Source organism: Sorex fumeus, unplaced genomic scaffold (genome assembly GCF_029834395.1).
Source record: "Sorex fumeus unplaced genomic scaffold, SorFum_2.1 ptg000008l, whole genome shotgun sequence".
NCBI lineage: Eukaryota > Metazoa > Chordata > Mammalia > Eulipotyphla > Soricidae > Sorex > Sorex fumeus.
In genome coordinates this window covers 6,391,322-6,412,155 of record NW_026606065.1, presented here as the reverse complement: position 1 = coordinate 6,412,155, position 20,834 = coordinate 6,391,322, and the positions used below count along the sequence as shown (strand labels likewise).

The following is a 20,834-nucleotide window of genomic DNA, read 5'->3' as shown; positions in this document are numbered from 1 at the left end:
GAGGCCGCCTCTCTCCTCCACCTCATCATCATCATCATCATCATCAACTGAGGTAGAACAGCCTGGTCGGTCATGACAGACAGAAACTGGAGACAAAGGCAAACCAGGTCGCGCTGACTGGAAGGCGCTGCTGGGGGAGGCAGCGGGCGCTCCCCACGGCGAGTTTTGTTCTTCTTTGCTGGGGGCAACAGACAGGGTGGGCCACACCCGAAGGAGCTCGAGGCTTGCACCCCCCAGCTCTGCACTCAGGAATCGCTGCGGGTGGTTGTCCAAGGCGCCAAATGGGCCGCCAGGAGTCGAACCCAGGTCCGCCGCTTGCGAGGCAAAGTTCTGCTGTAGTAGAACTCGGGCCGCTAAAATGTTTTTTTGTTTGCTTTTTGCTTTTTGGGTCACAGCCCGCGATGCACAGGAGTTACTCCTGGCTCTTCAGTCAGGAGTCACCCCTGGCGGTGCTCAGGGGACCCTGTGGGATGCTGCTGGGAATCGAACCCGGGTCGGCCACGTGCAAGGCAAATAGTACAGCTGTGCTATTGTTCCTCCAGTCCCAAGAGGAGCTTGCTTTCTTATTTCTTTTTGTTTTGGGGTCACACCCGGCGACGCACAGGGCTAACTCCTGGCTCTTCCCTCAGGGATTACCCCTGGCGGTGCGCAGGGGACCATACGGGGTGCTGGGAACCGAACCCAGGGCGTTTGCCTTGCACGCGGCAAGGCAGACGCCCAACCCCGCTGTGCTGTCGCTCCGGCCCCTGCACGGTGGTTTTCAAAAGTTTCCGGACCCGGCGTGGCACCGACAGTCCCTCAGCCACACACGACGCCGACGCCCCGAGCTCCGCGCGGCGCCTCCCCTCCGCCAGCGCGCCCGCCCCGTCCCGACAGGCTTTGCGCCACGCTCGCTGCGCCTGCGCGGCGCTTGGACCCCGGCGGCCGCCGTCCGTCCCCCCCGCCCCCCCCCGCGGTCGCTATGGGAACGCGGCCGCCATGATGATGGCGCGGCCGCCGGCGCCCCCGTCGCGGCTGCTGGTGGAGCTCGTGCCCTGGGCCGGGCGGGCGCGGGAGCTCGGCCCGGGCCCGGCCGGGGAGTCGCCGCCCGGCGCCCGCCTCCTCGCCCCGCCGCCGGCCGCGGCGCAGCCCTTGACCCGCGAGGTGCACGTGGGCGGCAGCGCCGAGGTGTCGGCGACGCCCGACCGCGCGCAGGTGGCCGTGCGCGTGGCCAGCACCAAGGAGGCGGCGGCCGAGGCCAGGAGGAGCGTGGGCCGCCGCCTCGACTACATCGCGCAGAGCCTGCGGCAGCGGGGGCTGCCGGTGAGGGCGCGGCGGGGGACGGACGCCCCGTCCCGTGAGCTGATCGCCCTCCGCCTCCTCCTCCTCCTCCTCCTCCTGGGCATCCTCCTCTAACTCCTCCTGGGCATCCTGCTCCCTCCTCCCTCCTCCTCCTTCCTGGCCTCCTCCCTCCTCCTCCTCCTCCTCCTGCTCCTCCTGCTCCCTCCTCCCTCCTCCTCCTTCCTGGCCTCCTCCCTCCTCCTCCTCCTCCTCCTCCTGGGCATCCTCCTCCTCCTCCTCGTCCTCCTGGGCATCCTCCTCTTCCTCCTCCTGGACATCCTCCTCCTCCTGCTCCTCCTGCTCCCTCCTCCCTCCTCCTTCCTGGCCTCCTCCCTCCTCCTCCTCCTCCTCCTGCTCCTCCTGGGCATCCTCCTCCTCCTCCTCCTGCTCCTCCCTCCTCCCTCCTCCTGCTCCTCCTGCTCCCTCCTCCCTCCTCCTTCCTGGCCTCCTCCCTCCTCCTCCTCCTCCTCCTCCTCCTCCTGGGCATCCTCCTCCTCCTCCTCCTGCTCCTCCTTCTCCCTCCTCCCTCCTCCTCTCTTTCCTGTCCTCCTCCCTCCTCCTCCTCCTCCTCCTGGGCATCCTCCTCCTCCTCCTCCTGCTCCTCCTCCTCCCTCCTCCTCTCCTTCCTGTCCTCCTCCCTCCTCCTCCTGGGCATCCTCCTCCTCCTCCTCCTCCTCCTCCTGCTCCTCCTGGGCATCCTCCTCCTCCTCCTCCTGCTCCTCCCTCCTCCCTCCTCCTGCTCCTCCTGCTCTTCCTCCTCCTCCTCCCTCCTCCTCCACCTCCTCATCCTCTTCCTCCTCCTCCTCCCTCCTCCCTCCTCCTCCCTCCTCCCTCCTCCCTCCTCCTCCCTCCTCCACCTCCTCATCCTCTTCCTGCTCCTCCTCCTCCCTCCTCCTCCCCTCTTCCCTCCTCCCTCCTCCTCGTCCTCCTCCTGCTCCTCCTCCTCCCTCCTCCTTCCCTCCCTCCTCCTCCTCCCTCCTCCTCCACCTCCTCATCCTCTTCCTGCTCCTCCTCCTCCCTCCTTCCCTCCTCCCTCCTCCCTCCTCCTCGTCCTCTTCCTGCTCCTCCTCCTCCTCCCTCCTCCTTCCCTCCTCCCTCCTCCTCGTCCTCCTCCTCCTCCCTGTCCTCCTCCTCCTCTCCCCCCTTTTCTCCTCCCCCTCCTCCTCCCTCCTCCTCCTCCTCCCCCTCCTCCTCTCCCTCTCCCTCTTCCTCCTCCTCCTTCTTCCTTCCTTCTTCTGCAAGCAGTCTTGTAAACAATGTGTCCATGCCCAAGACTACAAAAATATTTCTGTATTTTTTTAGCATGTGCTCCCCCCAAATCATTTGTGTTACTTTTCAGAATGAATTATATATATATATATCTTTTCATATTACTCGTTTTGAACTTTTGAAGTTTAGGTTTTATAAAAAGCACTACTTCTTTGGTTGTATTTTGTTTATTTGGGGGCCACGTCTATCTGTACTCAGGGCTTGCTCCTGGTTTTGCCCTCAGGAATCACCCCTGGTGGTCTGAGGGGGACGATACAGGATATCAGGGATCAAACCCAGATTCGCGGTGTGCAGACAAGCACCCTGCCCGCTGTACTTTCACCCCAGCCCACTAGACTGTCACTCTCACTTGTCCTTTCAAAGGACGCCTCACATTCAGAGTTTCTTTGCCTTTGAGTAGTAGACGGAACGTAGTCTTCGGCGTCGTCTTCAGTTATCTCTCTCCCCTGCTTAACTAGTTTACGTAGAACATCATTGTTGATGAATACAAGGGGAAAAAGTGAACGAAGCACTAAATCGAATAAACTCAGCTTAGGGGTGTTTAGAGATCATCTGTAGGCTTATGAGCGTGCGTTTTCATGGAAAAGTATTTTGAAGTTCAAAGCGCTCTTCATTCAACCATCAGACATTTATTAAGCATTTCCCATCACTTTTAATTTTTAAATGGGACTTAATATAAAATGTAGTTAAGGGGTTTTGTATGCATATAAAGACATGAAAAAAATGACCAGTTTTTTGTTATCAAGGGAATGCAAATTAAACTCCAGTGAGAGAATAATATTTACCCATTATAGCAGCTAAAATCCAGTATTTCTTTTCTTTCAATTTTTGGGGGTTTTTTTATTTTTATTAAACCACCGTGAGATTTAATAAAATTAAAAAATTGCTCATGATTGCGTTCCAGTCATCCAGTGTTCCAACACCCATCCCTTCACCAGTGTAATTTTCCTGCACCAGTTTCCCGTTTCCCTCCCACCCCTTCAAGCCACCCTCCACCCCAGTCTGCCTCTGTAGCAGGCATCTCTCTTCTCTTCTCTCTCTCTCTCTCTCTCTCTCTCTCTCTCTCTCATTTCAGGCATTATGGTTTGTGATACAGATGCTCAAAAGGTTACCGTGTCTCTCCCTTTGCCTGCTTTCAACATTCAGTTCTTGTCCAGAGTGATCATTTCCAAGTAATTCAGTCATCGTGGGTCCTCCTCTGTCTTAACTACCCTCCATTTCCCACACCATGGACCAACCACCATTGGCCAGTCCTCCTGGTCTGTTTTCCTTGGCCTTGGATATTAGTTTCATGCTGCTTGACCAGCCCTCCTGCCTGTTTTCCCTAGAACATCATTGGAAATTAGTTTCATGCTGTTTTGTTTTGTTTTGTTTTGTTTTTTATTCCACAAATAAACGCAGTCATTCTATCTCTGTCTCTTTCCATCTGACTCATTTCACTCAGCAGGGTATTCTCCAAGTCCACTTATAGGCAAATTTCAAAAAATGCAATATTTCTGGTAATAGAAAATGAAGTCGGGAATCCAGAGCAGTAGAAATCATTGCTGTAAGGTTGTGAGACGACGCAATCATTTTGGAAAAGTTGTACAGTTTCTTTTCTATTTTAAAGGAAGAAACAGTATTATAACAGTATGCAAGTTTCATAGTATTAGATGAAGGTAATATATAGTAAGTGTCGTTATTAAGAATGTGCATATGTGCATATATGTTCATAAGACATTAAGTTCGCCACTAAAAATTCAGGTCTGTCCTTCACCATACAGTTGTTCTATTTTTTTCTCAACACACCCACTGTTCCCCCGCCGCCTTTTCTTCTGGTAACCACTAATTGCCCTTGTATTCTAAAAGTTTGTTTTTGTTTCATTTGTTTCCTCTGTATTCCACATGTGGATAAAATCATATGATGTTTGTCTTTCCTCTTGACTTATTTCACTACCCTCAGGGTTCATGAGGGTTCATCAGATTATAAATGACATGGTTTTCTTTTTAAAAAACTATAAAATATAAAAGGGCTGGAGCGATAGCACAGTGGTAGGGCGTTTGCCTTGCATGCAGCCAGCCCAGCCGAGCTGGGTTCGATTCCTCCGCCCCTCTCGGAGAGCCCGGCAAGCTACCCAGAGTATCTCGCCCGCACCGCAAAGCCTGGCAAGCTCCCCGTGACGTATTCGATATGCCAAACACAGTAACAACAAAGTCTCACGACCGAGACATTACTGGGCCCGCTCGAGCAGATCGGTGAACAATGGGAGAACGGTGCTACAGTGCATAATATATGTGTATATGTTTATATGTATGAATATATATATATATACACATAAATGTCACGTCTTATTTCTTCATTTTGGTCCTAAATTCTAATCTCTTATGTAAAATTTGCACTATTGTAATCATTTTACAGTATATGTATGTATCAAATTATGATGTTATAGTCCTTAAACATGCACAGTGTTACATGTCAGTTTTATACTGATAAAATTTGGAAAATGAAAAAAACTTTTTTTGTTTTACATTAGTAGTGCTGGGGGAAACTTAATAATCTTAATTTTGCTGTCTAATATGCAGTTGCTAAGATATAGTCTACATTTACTGAATGTGCATTCTGCCATTAAACACTTTAACATACAACTTGTTAAATCAGAAGAGTTCAGTGTGGTATCATGGTCTAGCCCAAATTTATAAATAGGGAAATTAAGGCTGAAGAAATTGAGTTGCATGCAACTAAAAGTTGCATGTACTGTTAAAACTCAAATACTCAGAACATTTGAAAGGCTTTCTATAAAAAGAATGCCTTCTATATATACCATCTTCAGTTCATACTCTGTTGTAAAAGCTAATTTAAAAATTTCTACAAATGGAATGGCAATTGCTATGTTTTCAGGAAATATTTTAGAATTCTGTGTTTTATGTTATCTTTAGGAACTTTTAAAGTATCGGGAAAGCAGTTCTTTATGCATGAATTAATAGCACTCTGATTTTAATAAGCTCGGGTTTCTACCTTATGTCTTAGAGTGATTTCATTTAGTAGCTAAACACTTTCTAATCATAGTCTTGAAAATATTCTCTTTCAGGCAGAAAATGTAACTGTGACTAAGGATTTCAGAAGAGTGGAAAATGCCTATCACATGGAAGCAGAAGTAGGTCGTTATCTTAGCAAATAATCAGAAATTGTCTGATTTCGTGTGGACTGTTTACATTTATTTTTATGTGTGAATCGAAACTTATGGGGGAAATGCTCTTATGATGTCTACTAAAGCTTCTTTTTCTCAAAATCCTTTTGGTGTTATAAATCTCTCTGGGCTCTTAAAAAATTTAGTAAGATTAAGGTAAATGCTGTTTTGAAATGTAACAAAAGTTACAAGGACCATTTCTTAGTTGCCACTTGGATAGAAGTTTTGTTATGTTATCATCTGATGGGCAGGAAACACTACAGGAAATGTCAAATAAAAAGAAAATAATATTAACATCAACTTTCAACTTGTTAGTTTCATAAGAAAATTTTATCGTAGTGACGTATTCAGTATGCCAGACACAGTAACAGGTCTCACAATGGAGGCGTTACTGGGCCAGCTCGAGCAAATCGATGAACCACAGGAGGACAGTGCTAAAGTATGATTCATGCTTTATGTTTTGTTAGGTTTACAGTAAAGTAAAAACTAACCTTTGCACAAATTAAAACAAATAATATATATTTCTACTCAGCCAATGATACTTAGTTCCTACAACGTCCTATACTTTTAGCTCGTCTTTAAAGATTTTTGTGATTGGCGTTTTATAAAATCTGAGTATGTTGTAATTAATACTAGGTTATTGGACTGCGGGTTATGATCCTGAGCATTTTGTGGTCTGTACTTGGTCCATCCTCCTTACCACAGTAAACATCCAGGAATAAGATTAAAATAGAATCTTGTCCATCTAATCAAGAATCTAGAGGTGGAAAATCCGTTCAGCCTTCCGTATGGCTCCCCAAGCACTGCCGGGAGTGATCTGTGAGCACAGAGCCAGGAATAAACCTAGAGCACTGCTGGGTATGGTCCCAAAACAAAAAGCAAACAGATAAATCGCTTGTATTCAGACCTCTTAAGAGAGTGTCGAATGAAGTTTTGTAGAGAGCTCCCTAGTAGCCGGAAGTTACAGCTTATCTCATCTATACTCAGCATGAACAGTCAGACGAGAGCTGTGGGATCCCGAGGTACAGAGAATGCAAGCCTCTGCGTAAAGAACATTGTGTGACTTTATACGATGGATAAGTATTAGACAATTCCTGCTGCCTTAGATATAACACTGTTCTCATGGATAGTTAGATATGTTAAAGAATGCTAGATGGTAAGCACAGTAACTGAAATTTCATCATATTTAAAGTATTAAGGCCTGAAAGAAAGTCTCTCTCCCCAGAAGTTTTATTTTGAAGCCCTAGTTCCCAGTGTGATCTTTTGAGGCAGGTCCTGTAGGAAGCCATTAGGTTTTTGATTAGATCATGAGGTTGGGACCCATGTGACAAGATGAATACCCTTAGAAGAAGAATTGAACAAGATAACACTCTCTTGTGCTCTCTGTCTCTCCTCTCTCTCTCTTGCTCTCTTGCTCTTGCAAGAAGGTCACTGTTTAAGACCCTAATGGGTGTGTTCTCCTTGCCATGGAGTGATCATTCTTGAAGGCAGAGTATTGCTATCAGAAAGTTCCTTGTACTTTTATGTGTGTTTAAAATTTGGTCGTGGTCAATACCCAAAAGGAGAGAGAGGGCAAAAGGGAATGCCCTGCCACAGAGGCGAGGGGGGGAGAGAGAGAGGGGAGGGATACTGAGATCATTAGTGGTGGAAAATGGGCACTGGTGGAGGGTTGGGCAACCAATCATTGTATGACTGAAATGCAAGTATGAACGTTTGTAAGTATGAAACAGTACCTCAGGGTGATTCACTACTAAAAAATTTTTTAAATAAAAACACAAAAAAGTAAAATAAAATTTGGTGGTGGTGAGGTGCAGTAATTGTATATAAAAAAGTTAATGTTAAAAAATGTTAATACATGGTAAAAATGTTACCTAAACTACAATAAAATAAATAAAATGCACTTTAAATGCTTATTAGTATTATATAATTATACAGTATATTAGCAAAATATTAAATTTAGTGGAAAAGATGGTTAAAGTATCGGGTACTGTCAAGTACAAAGTATCAAGTATAAAGTATCAAGCTATTTATGCATTCTAGAAAGTGACACTTTTTTATATCTACAGAAACTTTGAAATAATGCATTATACATGAAAATAATTTTGAATGCCATTTTATTTACAGGTGTGTATTGTATTTACTGAATTTGGAAAAATGCAAAATATTTGCAACTTCCTTGTTGAAAAGCTAGATAGCTCTGTTATCATCAGTGAACCCCAGTTCTATCACACTCCAGATTCTGTTGAGAATCTTCGGTGAGTTGAACACATCTTTAAAGTGACCAGTAAATTAAGATCGGTAAAATGATACTTCTTATTAAATGTTGCAATAATAACCTTTGCATTCAATTCCTAAGACGGCGAGCCTGCCTCGTTGCTGTTGAGAATGCCCGGCGCAAAGCTCAAGAAGTCTGTACCCTTGTTGGTCAGACCCTAGGAAAGCCTTTATTAATCAAGGAAGAAGAAGTGAAGGAATGGGAAGGCCAAATAGATGACCACCCGTCGTCCAGACCCTCAAGTTCATTAACTCTACAACAGAAAATCAAGAGTGCGACTATACATGCTGCATCAAAAGTATTTATAACTTTTGAAGTAAAGGGAAAAGAGAAGAAAAGAAAGCAACTCTGAAATTCTAAACAAAATGTAATGTTTGTCTTTTTTCTGTTTTTATACTTTTTATAATGCTGTTGTTCTAAAGTGTAACGTATACATGTATACACATATGTATGTGTGTATGCATATGTACACATATCTATGTACATATAAAATGTTCTTTCCCCAAAACCTGTCAGTCCTTGAATATCATCCCACAGAATACTTATATTTTACTGGCTATTTAAAAAAATCTTACCCTGGAAAATATTCTTCGGAAATAAATATGTTATATTTGTCTACATATCTTGTTTACCAACTGTTAATATAATTATTTTAACATGTGCAAAACCAATTTTTATATTTCTACTACAAAAATATTAACACGGTTTTATTGCATGACTTTTAATATCAATAGAAAGATAATCAGCTATATATAGCTTTTGACAATAAAGGTAATCAGTCAGGACCACAGAGATAGTAATTCGAGTAAAGTTTTTGCCTTGCATACGATGACTGACATGGTACCCTATGTAGGCCCCAGAGCACAGCCAGAAGTGATCCTGGAGCACAGAGGCAGGGGTAATCCCTGATCAAAGCCAGAAAAAAAAAATGAAAAAGTAATGAGGTATGCTAGGAAATGAGACACAAAAATCAGAAAGAAAAAAAAAGGTAATAAGGTATGCTAGAAAATTATTTTGATGCCAAAAATCAGAAAAAGTATCTATGAACCAGACTGTTAGGTAAGGTTCCTGTCCCAGCACCATTCAACACAAATATGATACAAACTATATATGTAATTTAAAATATCCCATTAAATATATAACAAAGTAAAATATTTAAAAGTTTAAATTTAATAACATTTTATATTACCCAGAATATCTACAAAATGTCAATTCAGCCTATAATCAGTATTTCAGAAATGACTATGACTTTATTGGTTTTCTACCATCTTCAGAACCACGTGTGAGTGTGTGTGTGTGTGTGTGTGTGTGCGCATATGTGTGTGTATTGTAGGACATCTCAGTTCAGATTCTGAGTTTTAATCAGTATTTATTTTATCTATGAATTTCCTAAAATTTACGTTGGCATAAAGTAACTTCGTTCACACACCCAGATTGTTCCAAGCATGCAAAAAGAAACTAGTGACTGGATTGTCAGTTGTGTTTTTTTTTCCAAAGAATTTTAAATACATTTCTTCAGTGCACTAGACACATTTCAAGTACTTGAAGTACCATCACCAGCTAAAGACCATCAGGGTTATACTGATCTTTAAGTTTATCTGTAACAGCTATTGACATTAATATTTTTCTATAGCTGACCTTATGTTTGTGTAGCATAGGTTTTCTATTCCCTGTCATACATCTGGGTTCTCCGTTCATATGTCTTAATGATACTCACCTATTTCTGTCTTATAACGTATTCCTTATGTGGATTGTTTCATCACACATCTTCTTTACCGACACTGAACCAGTTTCACCCATCTCTTTTGTAGTGTCCTTAGCAGGAGGGAGTTTGGAAGCTCTGACAAAAACTATTGAGAGTTCAGCAGTGACATTCAAATCCACACTTACCCCTAGAATGTAAACTACTTGAAAACAGAGACTTTTTTTTTCTCTCATTCACAGCTGTCCTTTCAAGGCCAGCAGTGTCAGGGCCAACATAAGGCTTTCCAAGATATGCTAGCCAAATTTCATCAGCTGAAAAAACTTGGTGAGGCACTTTTACCCTCTATAAGCCGCTCTTTCCTTATCAATAAGATGAGGCTAGAAATAACTAGCTTGAAGTATAACTAGGAGGGCTATAGTTGATAAATATAGAACCAAGAGACTAAAGCCAAGTACTATAGCAATAACTTGGTGAAGGGCTGCTGTTATATCAATTTGTTCTTTGATCCTTGTCAGTCCATTAAACTTTAGACTATGGACCGAACATGATTGCCACTCAATGTCTCTTTTGCAAACCACAGCAACCAAAAGGGAGCGCCCTGCCACAGAGGTGGGGGCGGGGGGAGGGATACTGGGATTGGTGGTGGTGGGGAATGGGCACTGGTGGAGGGATGGGTACTCATTGTATAACTATAACGCCAAGCACAAAAATTTGTAAGTCTACAACTGTACCTCATGGTGTTTCACTAATAAAAATTTAAGGGGGGAAAAAAATGGCTTTCTCATGAGAACCCAGTTTCAACAACCAAACTTAAACTGTAACTGTCAAGAAGGCACGTTGGGGCAGGGTGGGGCGAGGTGTGACACACTCTGGTGGAAGAAAGTTCTGGTTTGGGTTCCAGAACATCGTGTGCCCGAAACTTAACTGTAAAAATCTTTGTAAATCAGAGACCGGAGGGACAGTGCTGTGGGTAGGGTGTTTGCCTTGAAAGTGGCCGAACCAGGTTCGATTCCCAGCATCCCATATGGTCCTCCAAGCACCGCCAGGAGTACTTTTTGAGTACAGAGCCAGGAGTAACCCCTGAGCATCACCTGGTGTGACCCAAAAAAGCCCAAAAGAAAAGTATCTTTGTAAATCACAATGCCTTTAATAAATTTTTATTTGAAAAAAGTGAGAAATAAAATTGGCTTCCCCACTCTTCTTAAGATAAATGTTTAAATAAAGCTATCAAAAGTCAGCCTAAGACATACTGATTTTTTAAATTTCTAAAAAGCATTCAGATCTGAAGAGAGAGTGTGGCCCCAAGTAGGCTCCCCTCCCCCCCAAAAAAATCGATGTTCAATCATATCCTAGTCTTCATACATCCAGACAGGTTGAAAAATATAACTGGCCAAAGGGAACAGAATGAGAGAATTGATCCACACAATTGAGATGGGGGAGGGGCAAGGTTTGAAAGGGAGGGATGTTGGGGGTCCTTGGGAAAAGGAGACAGGTACACTGGTAAGGATGTGGTGTTGGAACTATGTGCAAGAGAAGCCATTATTGCAAACCATAGAATTTCAAAAACATTTTTAGAAAGAAAAATTCTAAAAAAAAATTGAAATATGCATTAAGAAAATGTTTATTCTCAAAAAATGTAATTAGGTTTATTCTTTACTGGAAAAACAATTCTGATTCTGAAAAGATTTTGCAAAGATTCTTTTTTTAAATTTTATTGAGTAACTGTGAGATAGTTACAAGTTTTCATGTTTGGGTTACAATCACACAATGATCAAACACCCATCCCTCCACCAGTGCACATTCCCCACCACCAATGTCCCCAGTACTTTTTGTTGTTGTTGTTGTTGGCTTTTTGGGTCACGCCCGGCAATGCTCAGAGGTTCATCCTGGCTTTGCACTCAGGAATTACTGCTGGGGGGGAGGGGCAGCATATGGAATGCCAGGGATCAATGGAACCCCGGGTCAGCTTCATGCAAGGCAAACACCCAACCTGCTGCATTATTGCTTCAGCCCTACAAATATTTTTTTAACAACATAAAATACTTTAAAAAGATTTTTTAGAACTTTGGAATTTGCAAGAATTTTTAAATGCCCTGATATTTTTGGAGGGGGCGTGGTCACACCTGGAGATGCACAGAGGTTACTGCTTGGCTCTGCCCTCAGGAATCCTAGTGCTCGGGGGACCATGTGGGATTCTGGGAATCGAACCTGGGTCGGCCATATGCAAGGCAAATGCCCTACCCTCTGTGCTATCGCTCCAGCCCCGATCTTGAGATATATATATATATATATATATATATATATATATATATATATATAGCACAGCGGTAGGGCGTTTTGCCTTGCACGCAGCCAACATGACCAACCCGAGTTCGATTCCTCGGCCCCTCTCGGAGAGCCCGGCAAGCTACCGAGAGTATCTCGCCCGCACGGCAGAGCCTGGCAAGCTCCCCGTGACGTATTCGATATGCCAGACACAGTAACGACAAAGTCTCCAATGGAGACGTTACTGGACCCGCTCGAGCAAATCGATGATCAACGGGAGGGCCTTTATCATATATATATATATATATATATATATATATATATATATATAAAATGACCCATCCTGTGATTCTTTTGTTAGTAGAAGAATCTTTCAAAAATCGGAGGAGGGAGCTATAGACATAGTGTGTAGGGAATTTACTTTGCACACAGCCAGCCCAGGTCCCATCCCCACCACCATACATGGTGCCCTGAGCCCCATGGGGACTGATCCCTGAGTGCAGAGTCGGGACTAAGCCTTGAGCACCACAGGTGTACCAAAAAGTGTGCACCTGGACCAGGGAGACAGTTCCAGTGGTAGAGGACAAGCCAAGCATGTTGCAAGACCACGAGATCAGTTCCTTGGAGCCCAAGTGTAGCTTTCATGACTCCCAAAGCAATGTTCCCCTGGTGGCCCCAGCACTGTTGTTTATTGGTGTTTCTCATACACAAATATTAACAGCAGTACTAGTGAACTAAAACCAAGGTTAGTTTTCACATGAAATAAGATGTCTAGCTGTCCATTAAAAGCGGTATGCCAAACACAGTAACAAGTTTCACAATGTTACTGGGCCCGCTCTAGCGAATCGATGAACAATGGGAAAATAGTGATAGTGATAGCCTATTTTTTATTTATTTTTTGCTTTGGGGGGCTCTCCTAGGGGTTCTCGGCTTATTCCTGGTTGTGTGCTCAGGGTCAAGCCTGACAGTGCTCCAGGGATCACATGGTGTGCTCCCTGGTATCGGTTTGGCCACAAAGCAAGCACCCTTTCCACTGTACTCTCCAACCCCCATGCTAGTAGTCTAGTTTTATTGGTGATTACACCTAGTAGTGCTGGGGCCAATTGTCAGGTCCTCTCCCAGGGATGCTCTGTCCAGGCTGATGGATGGATGCTCTGGTCAGAGTTGTATTAGGTCCATTGGTGCTAATCAAAAGATCCTCAAACAGGTGAATCATCACTAAATTTAAATACCATGTGACACCATCTATGGATTTAAAAAAAAAAGATGTCGCCTATTGTCTGCTCCTTGATTTCTACAATTTTGAGGGGGAAAAGGTAAAAACTAGGCAAATACTTTGTTTCAGTACATCATACACATTTGTTTTACATTGGCGATAATACATACTTCAAAAAAAATGTGGGGCTGGAGTGATAGTACGGCGGGTAGGACATTTGTCTTGCACACAGCCTATCCGGGTTAAATTCCCAGCATCCCATATGGTCCCCTGAGTACCACCAGGAGTAGTTCCTGAAGTGCAGAGCCAGGAATAACCCTGTGCATCAACCCTGTGAGACACCACCCCCCCCTAAAATATTTGTGTTTTTGGTTTGGGGCCACACCTGGAGGTGCTTAGGGCTTACCACTTCTGGCTCTGCCCTCAGGGATCACTCAGGAAACCATATAAAGTGCTGAAAATCGAACTCAGATCAGCCACAAGGTAAGCACCCCACCTGATGTGCGATGACATCCTTTTATTTTTTCTTTGCATACCTGAGTATGAATTTCTTATGAGTTAGGCCTACATATAAAATATTTCTAAGTGTCTGACTAATTAAAAAAAGGGCTCCAAAGAGGGAATACTGGCTATCAGATACACTGTTCTAGTCCAAAATCAACTTTTATGGCAGAGTACTAGAATATTCACGAATCACGACCATCCTGTTATTCGTCGATTGCCTCGAGCAGGCCCCAGTAACGTCTCCTTCATCCTAGCCCTGAGATTATATTCACGGCTCTTTAGGAGAATGAGACCCATCATTGTTACTGGTATTTGGCATATTGGGTACGCTGTGGGGAGAGCATTTGACTAGAACATTAAGTGCTCAGAAAAGCAAGGGGGAAAGAAACTGTGGGGCATTAATTCCAGAATGTATATTCAAGCTGCCTGCACATTGCATGTCTTAATAGGAATGCTTTTATTTCGACAGATCTTAGTTTTCTCAACAAAGATGACTTTGGTTATACAAAATACATCTTTTTACATATATAAACTGTCTCAAATTGTTTCAGAATCTATTTCAGTTTTAAGTTTTGGGATAATCTCTAAGCAAGCATCAAACTAGCCCCTCGACCACTGATTATCACGTGCGTTGCCCATTCCTAAACAACAGGCTAATGGGTTGGGGAGGTAACATCGGGCAAGTACAGGGCAACTTGCCTTGCATGCAGTCAATCCTAGTTCGATCCCTGGCACTACATATGGTCTCCACTGCCAAGAATGATCCCTGACACAGGGATCGCCCCTGAGGACTGCTGTGAACGGCCCTCAACCAACACAGAACAAAATAGAGGACCACACATTGCCTAGATAAAGTTATTCTTCAAATTCTGGTAGAAACTACTATGAAATTGCATCTAACAAATTCAGTTATAACTTAATAAAGAGATGTTTAAATTGAATTTGTTTCCATTAGCTTTATTTTACTTTCAGAGCCTATTTCAGAAAATTATCTTTGGACTTGATAGCAATAATAAATTTATAGCTCATACAGAAAGTATATTTTATCTTATTGAATTAGTCATATTTATTGTAATTCCACTTTTAACAGAATTAGTGTAACAAATTGAGTAAATTTACTTTTGCTCAAGAAAGCAAATAGCATCAAAAGAAAAAAATTTTAGCTTATGCTAAAACTATCCTAAAAAGGTCAGTGTGATATATGCTGTATTTGAATAAGACTGAAGTGTAATTAATTCAGAGTCTATTTATTGAATGTCAACAAAATTAAGAATAAAATATATTTGGAGCTTGGATTTTTTGCGTGTGTGTGTGTGGGAGGGGGGAGTGTCACACCTGCCTGTTATTGGGACTTATTCCTGGCTCTGTGTTCAATGATCATTCCCAGTGATGCTCCTTAACCCCTGTATTATCTCTCCAGCCTCCAAAATTATTACTAAAATATCAGAGTTTTATTGACTTAATTTATGAAGAGTAGGCATAAATTTATCTTCGTTATACCTATTCATAAAAGGATTAAGATTCAGTTATACATATTGAGGTACTATGCAAAGTGACCAATATGATCAAGGTAGTTGAAATCTCTACAAACTTATAGCCAGAGCCAGAAAGATGGCTCAAAGGTCTTGTAGGTCCTACAATCAATTGGTAACACCACATGGTTTAGTTATGTTTCTATACTGTCCCAAGAATTCACAAAACTATAAATTTAATGAGATAAAATCCAGATCAGATTGGACACAGAGTGTCTGAAACAGAATAAGTTAGTGCTAGTGATTTCTTTTCCCCAGAGTCTAAGTACCAACAAAAAGCTGAATATAAGATTATATGTATGCTAGCATAAACAAATGTCAGGTATATATGGAAGATCAAGTTTTTTATTTATTTTTTATTATTTCCTGAATACTAGTTTATTTTCTAACAAGGAAAATTATAGATAAAGGAAAGTAGAGAGAAAAGAAAGTAGAAATACAAAAAGATCACTTATCCATTGCCCCTCAGAATAAAAAATAAATACATTTTAGAAAATACATTGTCACTAAGATAGTGAGTTTTTCCCCAACATTCTCCTTTTGCCCATCACTGCTCAAGTTCTTAACACTACTTCAAGAAAATTTCCACTTGCTTCTTACAGCTGATCACAACTTTGAGGCGTTCAACTTTTGTTGAAACGCATTATACTAAACTAAAAGGGAAGAATGATAATTTGTTAATACATTAACCAATATCTTCCAAGGACAGAGAGTAATGAGAAGAGGTTACTGGGTTTCTCCCCGCATAAAAGTGTGATCAATCTTCCAGAATATATAGAAAGTCTACAATACGGAGCACACGAAAATATTAATGAGATTTTAGCTAAGGAATAAACACAAAGAATGATCAAGTAAACTGCTGGTGGGAAGTATTAGCTTAGAGGTAATATTTTTTCAGAAAAAAAATCCATGTCCAGTAGAGTCAGGAATCACTGTGTGAAGAACTATATAGATGAGAGGCAGGTAAACGGAGGAATGGGATCCTGGAAGAGAGCTGGGAGCCTTCAATTACTCGCGTGGCAAACACACTGTCCAGGGTTCAAGTCCGTTCCCATCCCAGCCACATTCCCGTGCTTGGCCATCACCTGCAGCCCCTCCCTTGGAGGGAGCCCCAGCTCAGTCCGCACAGCAGGTTCTAACAGGATCCTAATGGAAAAATAAAACATGTCAAGGAATGGTCTGTGACGATGGGAGGGCACAGCAACTGAAAGAGAGAAATGAAACGAAAAGAGAGAAACGCAGAGAACAAAAACCAAAGCAACTCAGAGAGAGAAAAAAGCAACTCAAGGAGAGAAAAGCAGCTAAAAGAGAGAAATGCAGAGAACAAAAACCAAAGCAACTAAAAGAAACGCAGAGAACAAAAACCAAACAAAATCAAATTTCACCTCACAGACGAAAACCAAGCCCTTCCGCTCCCCTAGATCCTAAAATAATTGCAATAAATTGCACCTAGTCCCAGCTCCCAGCTCCTTTCTTTTCCAAGTCCCCAAAACAGCAGGTTGCTCCTGGATTCTGCTCCCTGTCAGGAATCCAGGTGTGCAGGTCTTTCACCTGGCCCACAGTCCCCAGGCAGAGATGTGAGTGAGCACACAGCCACCCTCCCTGCCTACAGACTCATCCCTGCAGACTCATCCCTGCCTTCACCCTCACCCCTGCAGTCTCATCTCTGCCTGCAGCCTCACCCCTGTAACCTCAGCTCTGCCTGCAATGTCACCGCTTCAGCCACACAGCCACACAGATGAGGTCTCTGCAAGCCCACCCCTACAGCCGGACCCCTACTACCCGCCGTAGAGGCTGGAGCAGCAGCACACGGGAGACCTCGTCCCAGGAAAGAGTGGGCTAGAAGAAGGGGGCAGACGGGGCAGAGCATCTGGGGGACCTAGACTAGAAGATCCAGGACCCCGAGATTAGACCTATGGAAGCCAAGGCCACTGCCAGAGCTCCCCTCTCCGCACACCCCTCACTCACCTCGGGAGAGACCGGGAGAGTAGAGGTAAGAATCACTCTCTCACAAAAGGGAATACCTTGCCACAGAGGCAGGGTGGGATGGGAGGGATGGGGGGTGGGAGGGATACTGGGAACCGTGGTGGTGGAAAATGGGCACCGGTGGAGGGATGGGTGTTTGATCATGGTATAACTGAAACCCAAGCACAAAAATTTGTAAATCTTCAACTGTACCTCATGGTGTTTCACTAACAAAAATTTTAAAAAAGGGGGGCTGGAGCAATAGCACAGCAAGTAGGGCATCTGCCTTGCATGCCGCCGACCTGGGTTCAATTCCCAGCATCCCATCTGGTCCCCTGAGCACTGCCAGGAGTGATTCCTGAGTGCAGAGCCAGGAGTAACCCCTGTGCATCGCCGGGTGTGACCCCCCCCAAAAAAAAGAGAATCACTCAGCGCCCCATCCTCCCAGGTCCAGCAGCCCCAGAGTTCCCAGCCTTGGTTGCCATGGAAAACGTGGCCGGGCACCCCTCGCAGGGCTAAGACACCCTGGGAGCAGGGTGAAAACACTTCTTGCCTTTTGGTGGTCTGAATTTTGTCCAACTGGTCAGTGAAGTTCTTCCCTGGGTCACAGCACCTTCTTCCTGTGCCTGTGAGTGTCAGGGGCAAGATCCAAGATCGCCCTAACTCTCTGCCTTTCTTTCGAGTCCCCGCTCGGTTCCTCTTCCTACTCCCAACGCCAGGCCAGCCCCACTCCAGTCTCCAATTCACGCCAGGATAGAGAGACCCGGGTCACACTTTTCCTGGCGAGAGCCCTTCGTGGGCCCGGATGTCTGGCGGCTGGAAGGTCCAGTTGTTTTGCAGGACAAAATTCTACTGGTTCGTCCCAGCCCACTCGCTCCAGAACCAAATTCAACCCTCCAAGATTTCTCGCCGCCTCCCTGGATGTCAGGCTGATGGATCTCCCTGTGAAATCTCAACTTCGAGTCACAACCTCCAGGGACAGCCGTCTCCACCCTGGCGTCTTTTCTTCCAGCAGAGGAAGGAGCACTGTTCTTCCTACCTGACTGCCAGCATTAACTCATCTAGTTCTCCAGGCCAGTCACAGAAACAAGCGGGTAATCCTCGGTTGCCTTACACGGTATCACTGTATCACTGTCATCCAGTTGTTCATCGATTTACTCCTGTGGCACTAGTAACGTCTTCATTTGAGATTTTATTAGCCTCTCCTTACTCGTCTTTCCCAACGTTGCCACCGTATTAGAGGCTCTTTCAGGGTCAGCGGAATGAGACCCGTCCTTGTTACTGTTTTTGGCATATCGAATATGCCACAGGTAGCTTGCCAGGCCCTGTTGTGCGGGCGGGATACTTTCGGTAGCTTGTCGGGCTCTCTGAGAGGCTGTGACGCGTATAAGGCAAAAGTAATTTCAATTGCACAGATTACACTACTAACCTATTACCCCTAGCATGTGTGTGTCACACAAATACCTACTATGTCCCAATCACTGTGCCAGGCCCAGAGATGCAATCGAAGGTGTTCCTCACAGACTAGAGACTTGCACAAATACGTTCACTGGAGACTATTTGGTTTGTTTAAATAAGAAGGGCTGCATCTGAACCAAATTTCCTAAACTCTTTCAGCCTCTGCGACAGGCACCAGGACATAGTAGGTTTTGATTCTCTACCCCACTCTGAAGGACAGGCCTCTTGGGAATAATGGACCCCTTAAACAAAGAAAAAAAACTTTAGAGAGAGAGCCAGAAATACAAGTGAGTTGATAATTATGCATGTCAGGGTCATGCTTGAAGACTCAGGACATAAAACTCTTCCCAGGCTTCTTAAATCACATTTAACTTTTTCGGTACAACTTCCTATAAGTTTATATTTTTCCTACAAAACATTAGTGTTAAGGTTTATTTTCACTTCTGAACAGATTCAGAGTATCTGTAGTATCAGAGCATAAAGCAGACCAGGACAACGGCAGTTTATGCTAATAAAAAGGGAAAAGAAACAAAGTCACTTTGCATCATCTCTGTTTTGTTGTATAGCCTGAAAAAGGAGTTGTTTGAATTGCTATAGTTATCTTGACTTCATTTTAGAACATCTGGAATATTTTCTAGGCAGTTATGCCAAGCCATCAAATTGAAAACTTTAAGTAAAAGAGTAACAGTCAGAATTATGGGACAAGTAACTTCTGGGTTTCTGATATGCGTCTTGGTGACTCACGTTAATAATACTCTATTGTATACTTAAATTTGCTCAGTGTAGCTCTTAACTGTTCTCACTACAAAAAGTAACTATGTAAGGTAAAAGATATAGTAATTACCTTAATTGGAGCAATAATTTAATAATGAATACATCAAAGCATCATATTGTGCACCATACATTCAATTTTTATTTTCCAATTAAAACAAAAACATATGGGAAAAAAAGACAAAAATGTGATGAGAACAAATGAATACAAATTAAAAGACATTTAATGAAATTCACAACTTGTACTATTTCACTTATTGGGGGGAACATTCCAAGCATTGCTGAGAGGCCCAAAGACCCTTCTCTGAATTCCTGAGCAACCTTGCCGGTGGGTCCCAGTGGGAGCACAAGGCTGCGAGGCTGCTCAGACTCTGTGGAACTGAAGAGCACCTGGGCCACGAGGGCCACAGTCAGTGATGCTTGGGGGGTTTAGGGAGGAACCATGTACCGCCAGTGATTTAACCAGTGTCAGTGGAATGCAAAGCATGTGTCTTACCTCCTATGCTATCTCCCAGGCTCCTATGTCAGCTTTTGTTTTTTTGGCCACACCTGGCAGTGCTCAGGGCTTACTTCTGACTCTCTGCTCACAGGGATCACTCTTCGCAGTGCTCAGTGAACCAAATGGGGCGCAGAAACCTAACCTGGGTCAGTGGCTTGCAACGCAAGCATGCCATTCACTGTACTATCACCACAGGCCCAATGTGTCAGCTGTTTTCAACAGAGGAATAGAAAAACGATTGGCTTGGGATTTCTAGGGTTTGGATAGAGTATTAAGCAAATTAGGAAAAAATAAATATATTCCTGGACTCCTTCATGTTCTTGCTGCTTCCTACTCAACACAGGATGACAGAATTTAGAATCTGCATCATTGAAATATCCTATTTACATCAGGGGAACCCTCTCGAGAGTCATATAGAGTCAATAATCTATATTTGGTCATCTGAGCTGGTTGCTCAATATTGGGCCACAAGAATGTGGGGTTGCTTGGGCCCTGTGGTACCAGGGACCACCAGGGCCTCAATGTCAATGCTTGAGCATCTCCATGTACCTGAAGCTCTGGAGGCTATGTGGTGCAAACTTAGGTCCCAGCATATAGAAAGCATGCACTCTCCTGCCTGCTGAAATAGTTCTCTGGTCCCCACAATACTGTCTTAAGCCAAAATGGCTGAGTCCCATGAAGTGTTCGAAAATAAACTTTCATTAAATACATCATTTTGACCATTTCTCTCAATTTAAAGAAGCTTGTTTCAATGAGGTATTAAATGATTTTATTAACTTCTTAAAAATTCCAACAACGTGTTGAACATTGGAAAATACAACATCGGAAACCCAAACTCAAGAACACTGAAAATTAAGATGCAAGGGAAAAGGTGTCTCTTTGAATTAT

The 20,834-nt window shown here is 43.8% G+C and overlaps 1 protein-coding gene across 1 annotated transcript; it reads left to right on the top strand.

The window, feature by feature from the left end:
* Positions 1–984: 984 nt before the first annotated feature.
* IRAK1BP1 (interleukin 1 receptor associated kinase 1 binding protein 1) lies at positions 985–8,578 on the top strand. Its single transcript, XM_056109919.1, has 4 exons — positions 985–1,302; positions 5,658–5,723; positions 7,881–8,011; positions 8,113–8,578. Exons 1-4 carry the CDS (start codon positions 985–987, stop codon positions 8,381–8,383), a joined length of 786 nt encoding a protein of 261 aa, XP_055965894.1. The 3' UTR covers positions 8,384–8,578.
* The last annotated feature ends 12,256 nt before the right edge of the window (positions 8,579–20,834 follow it).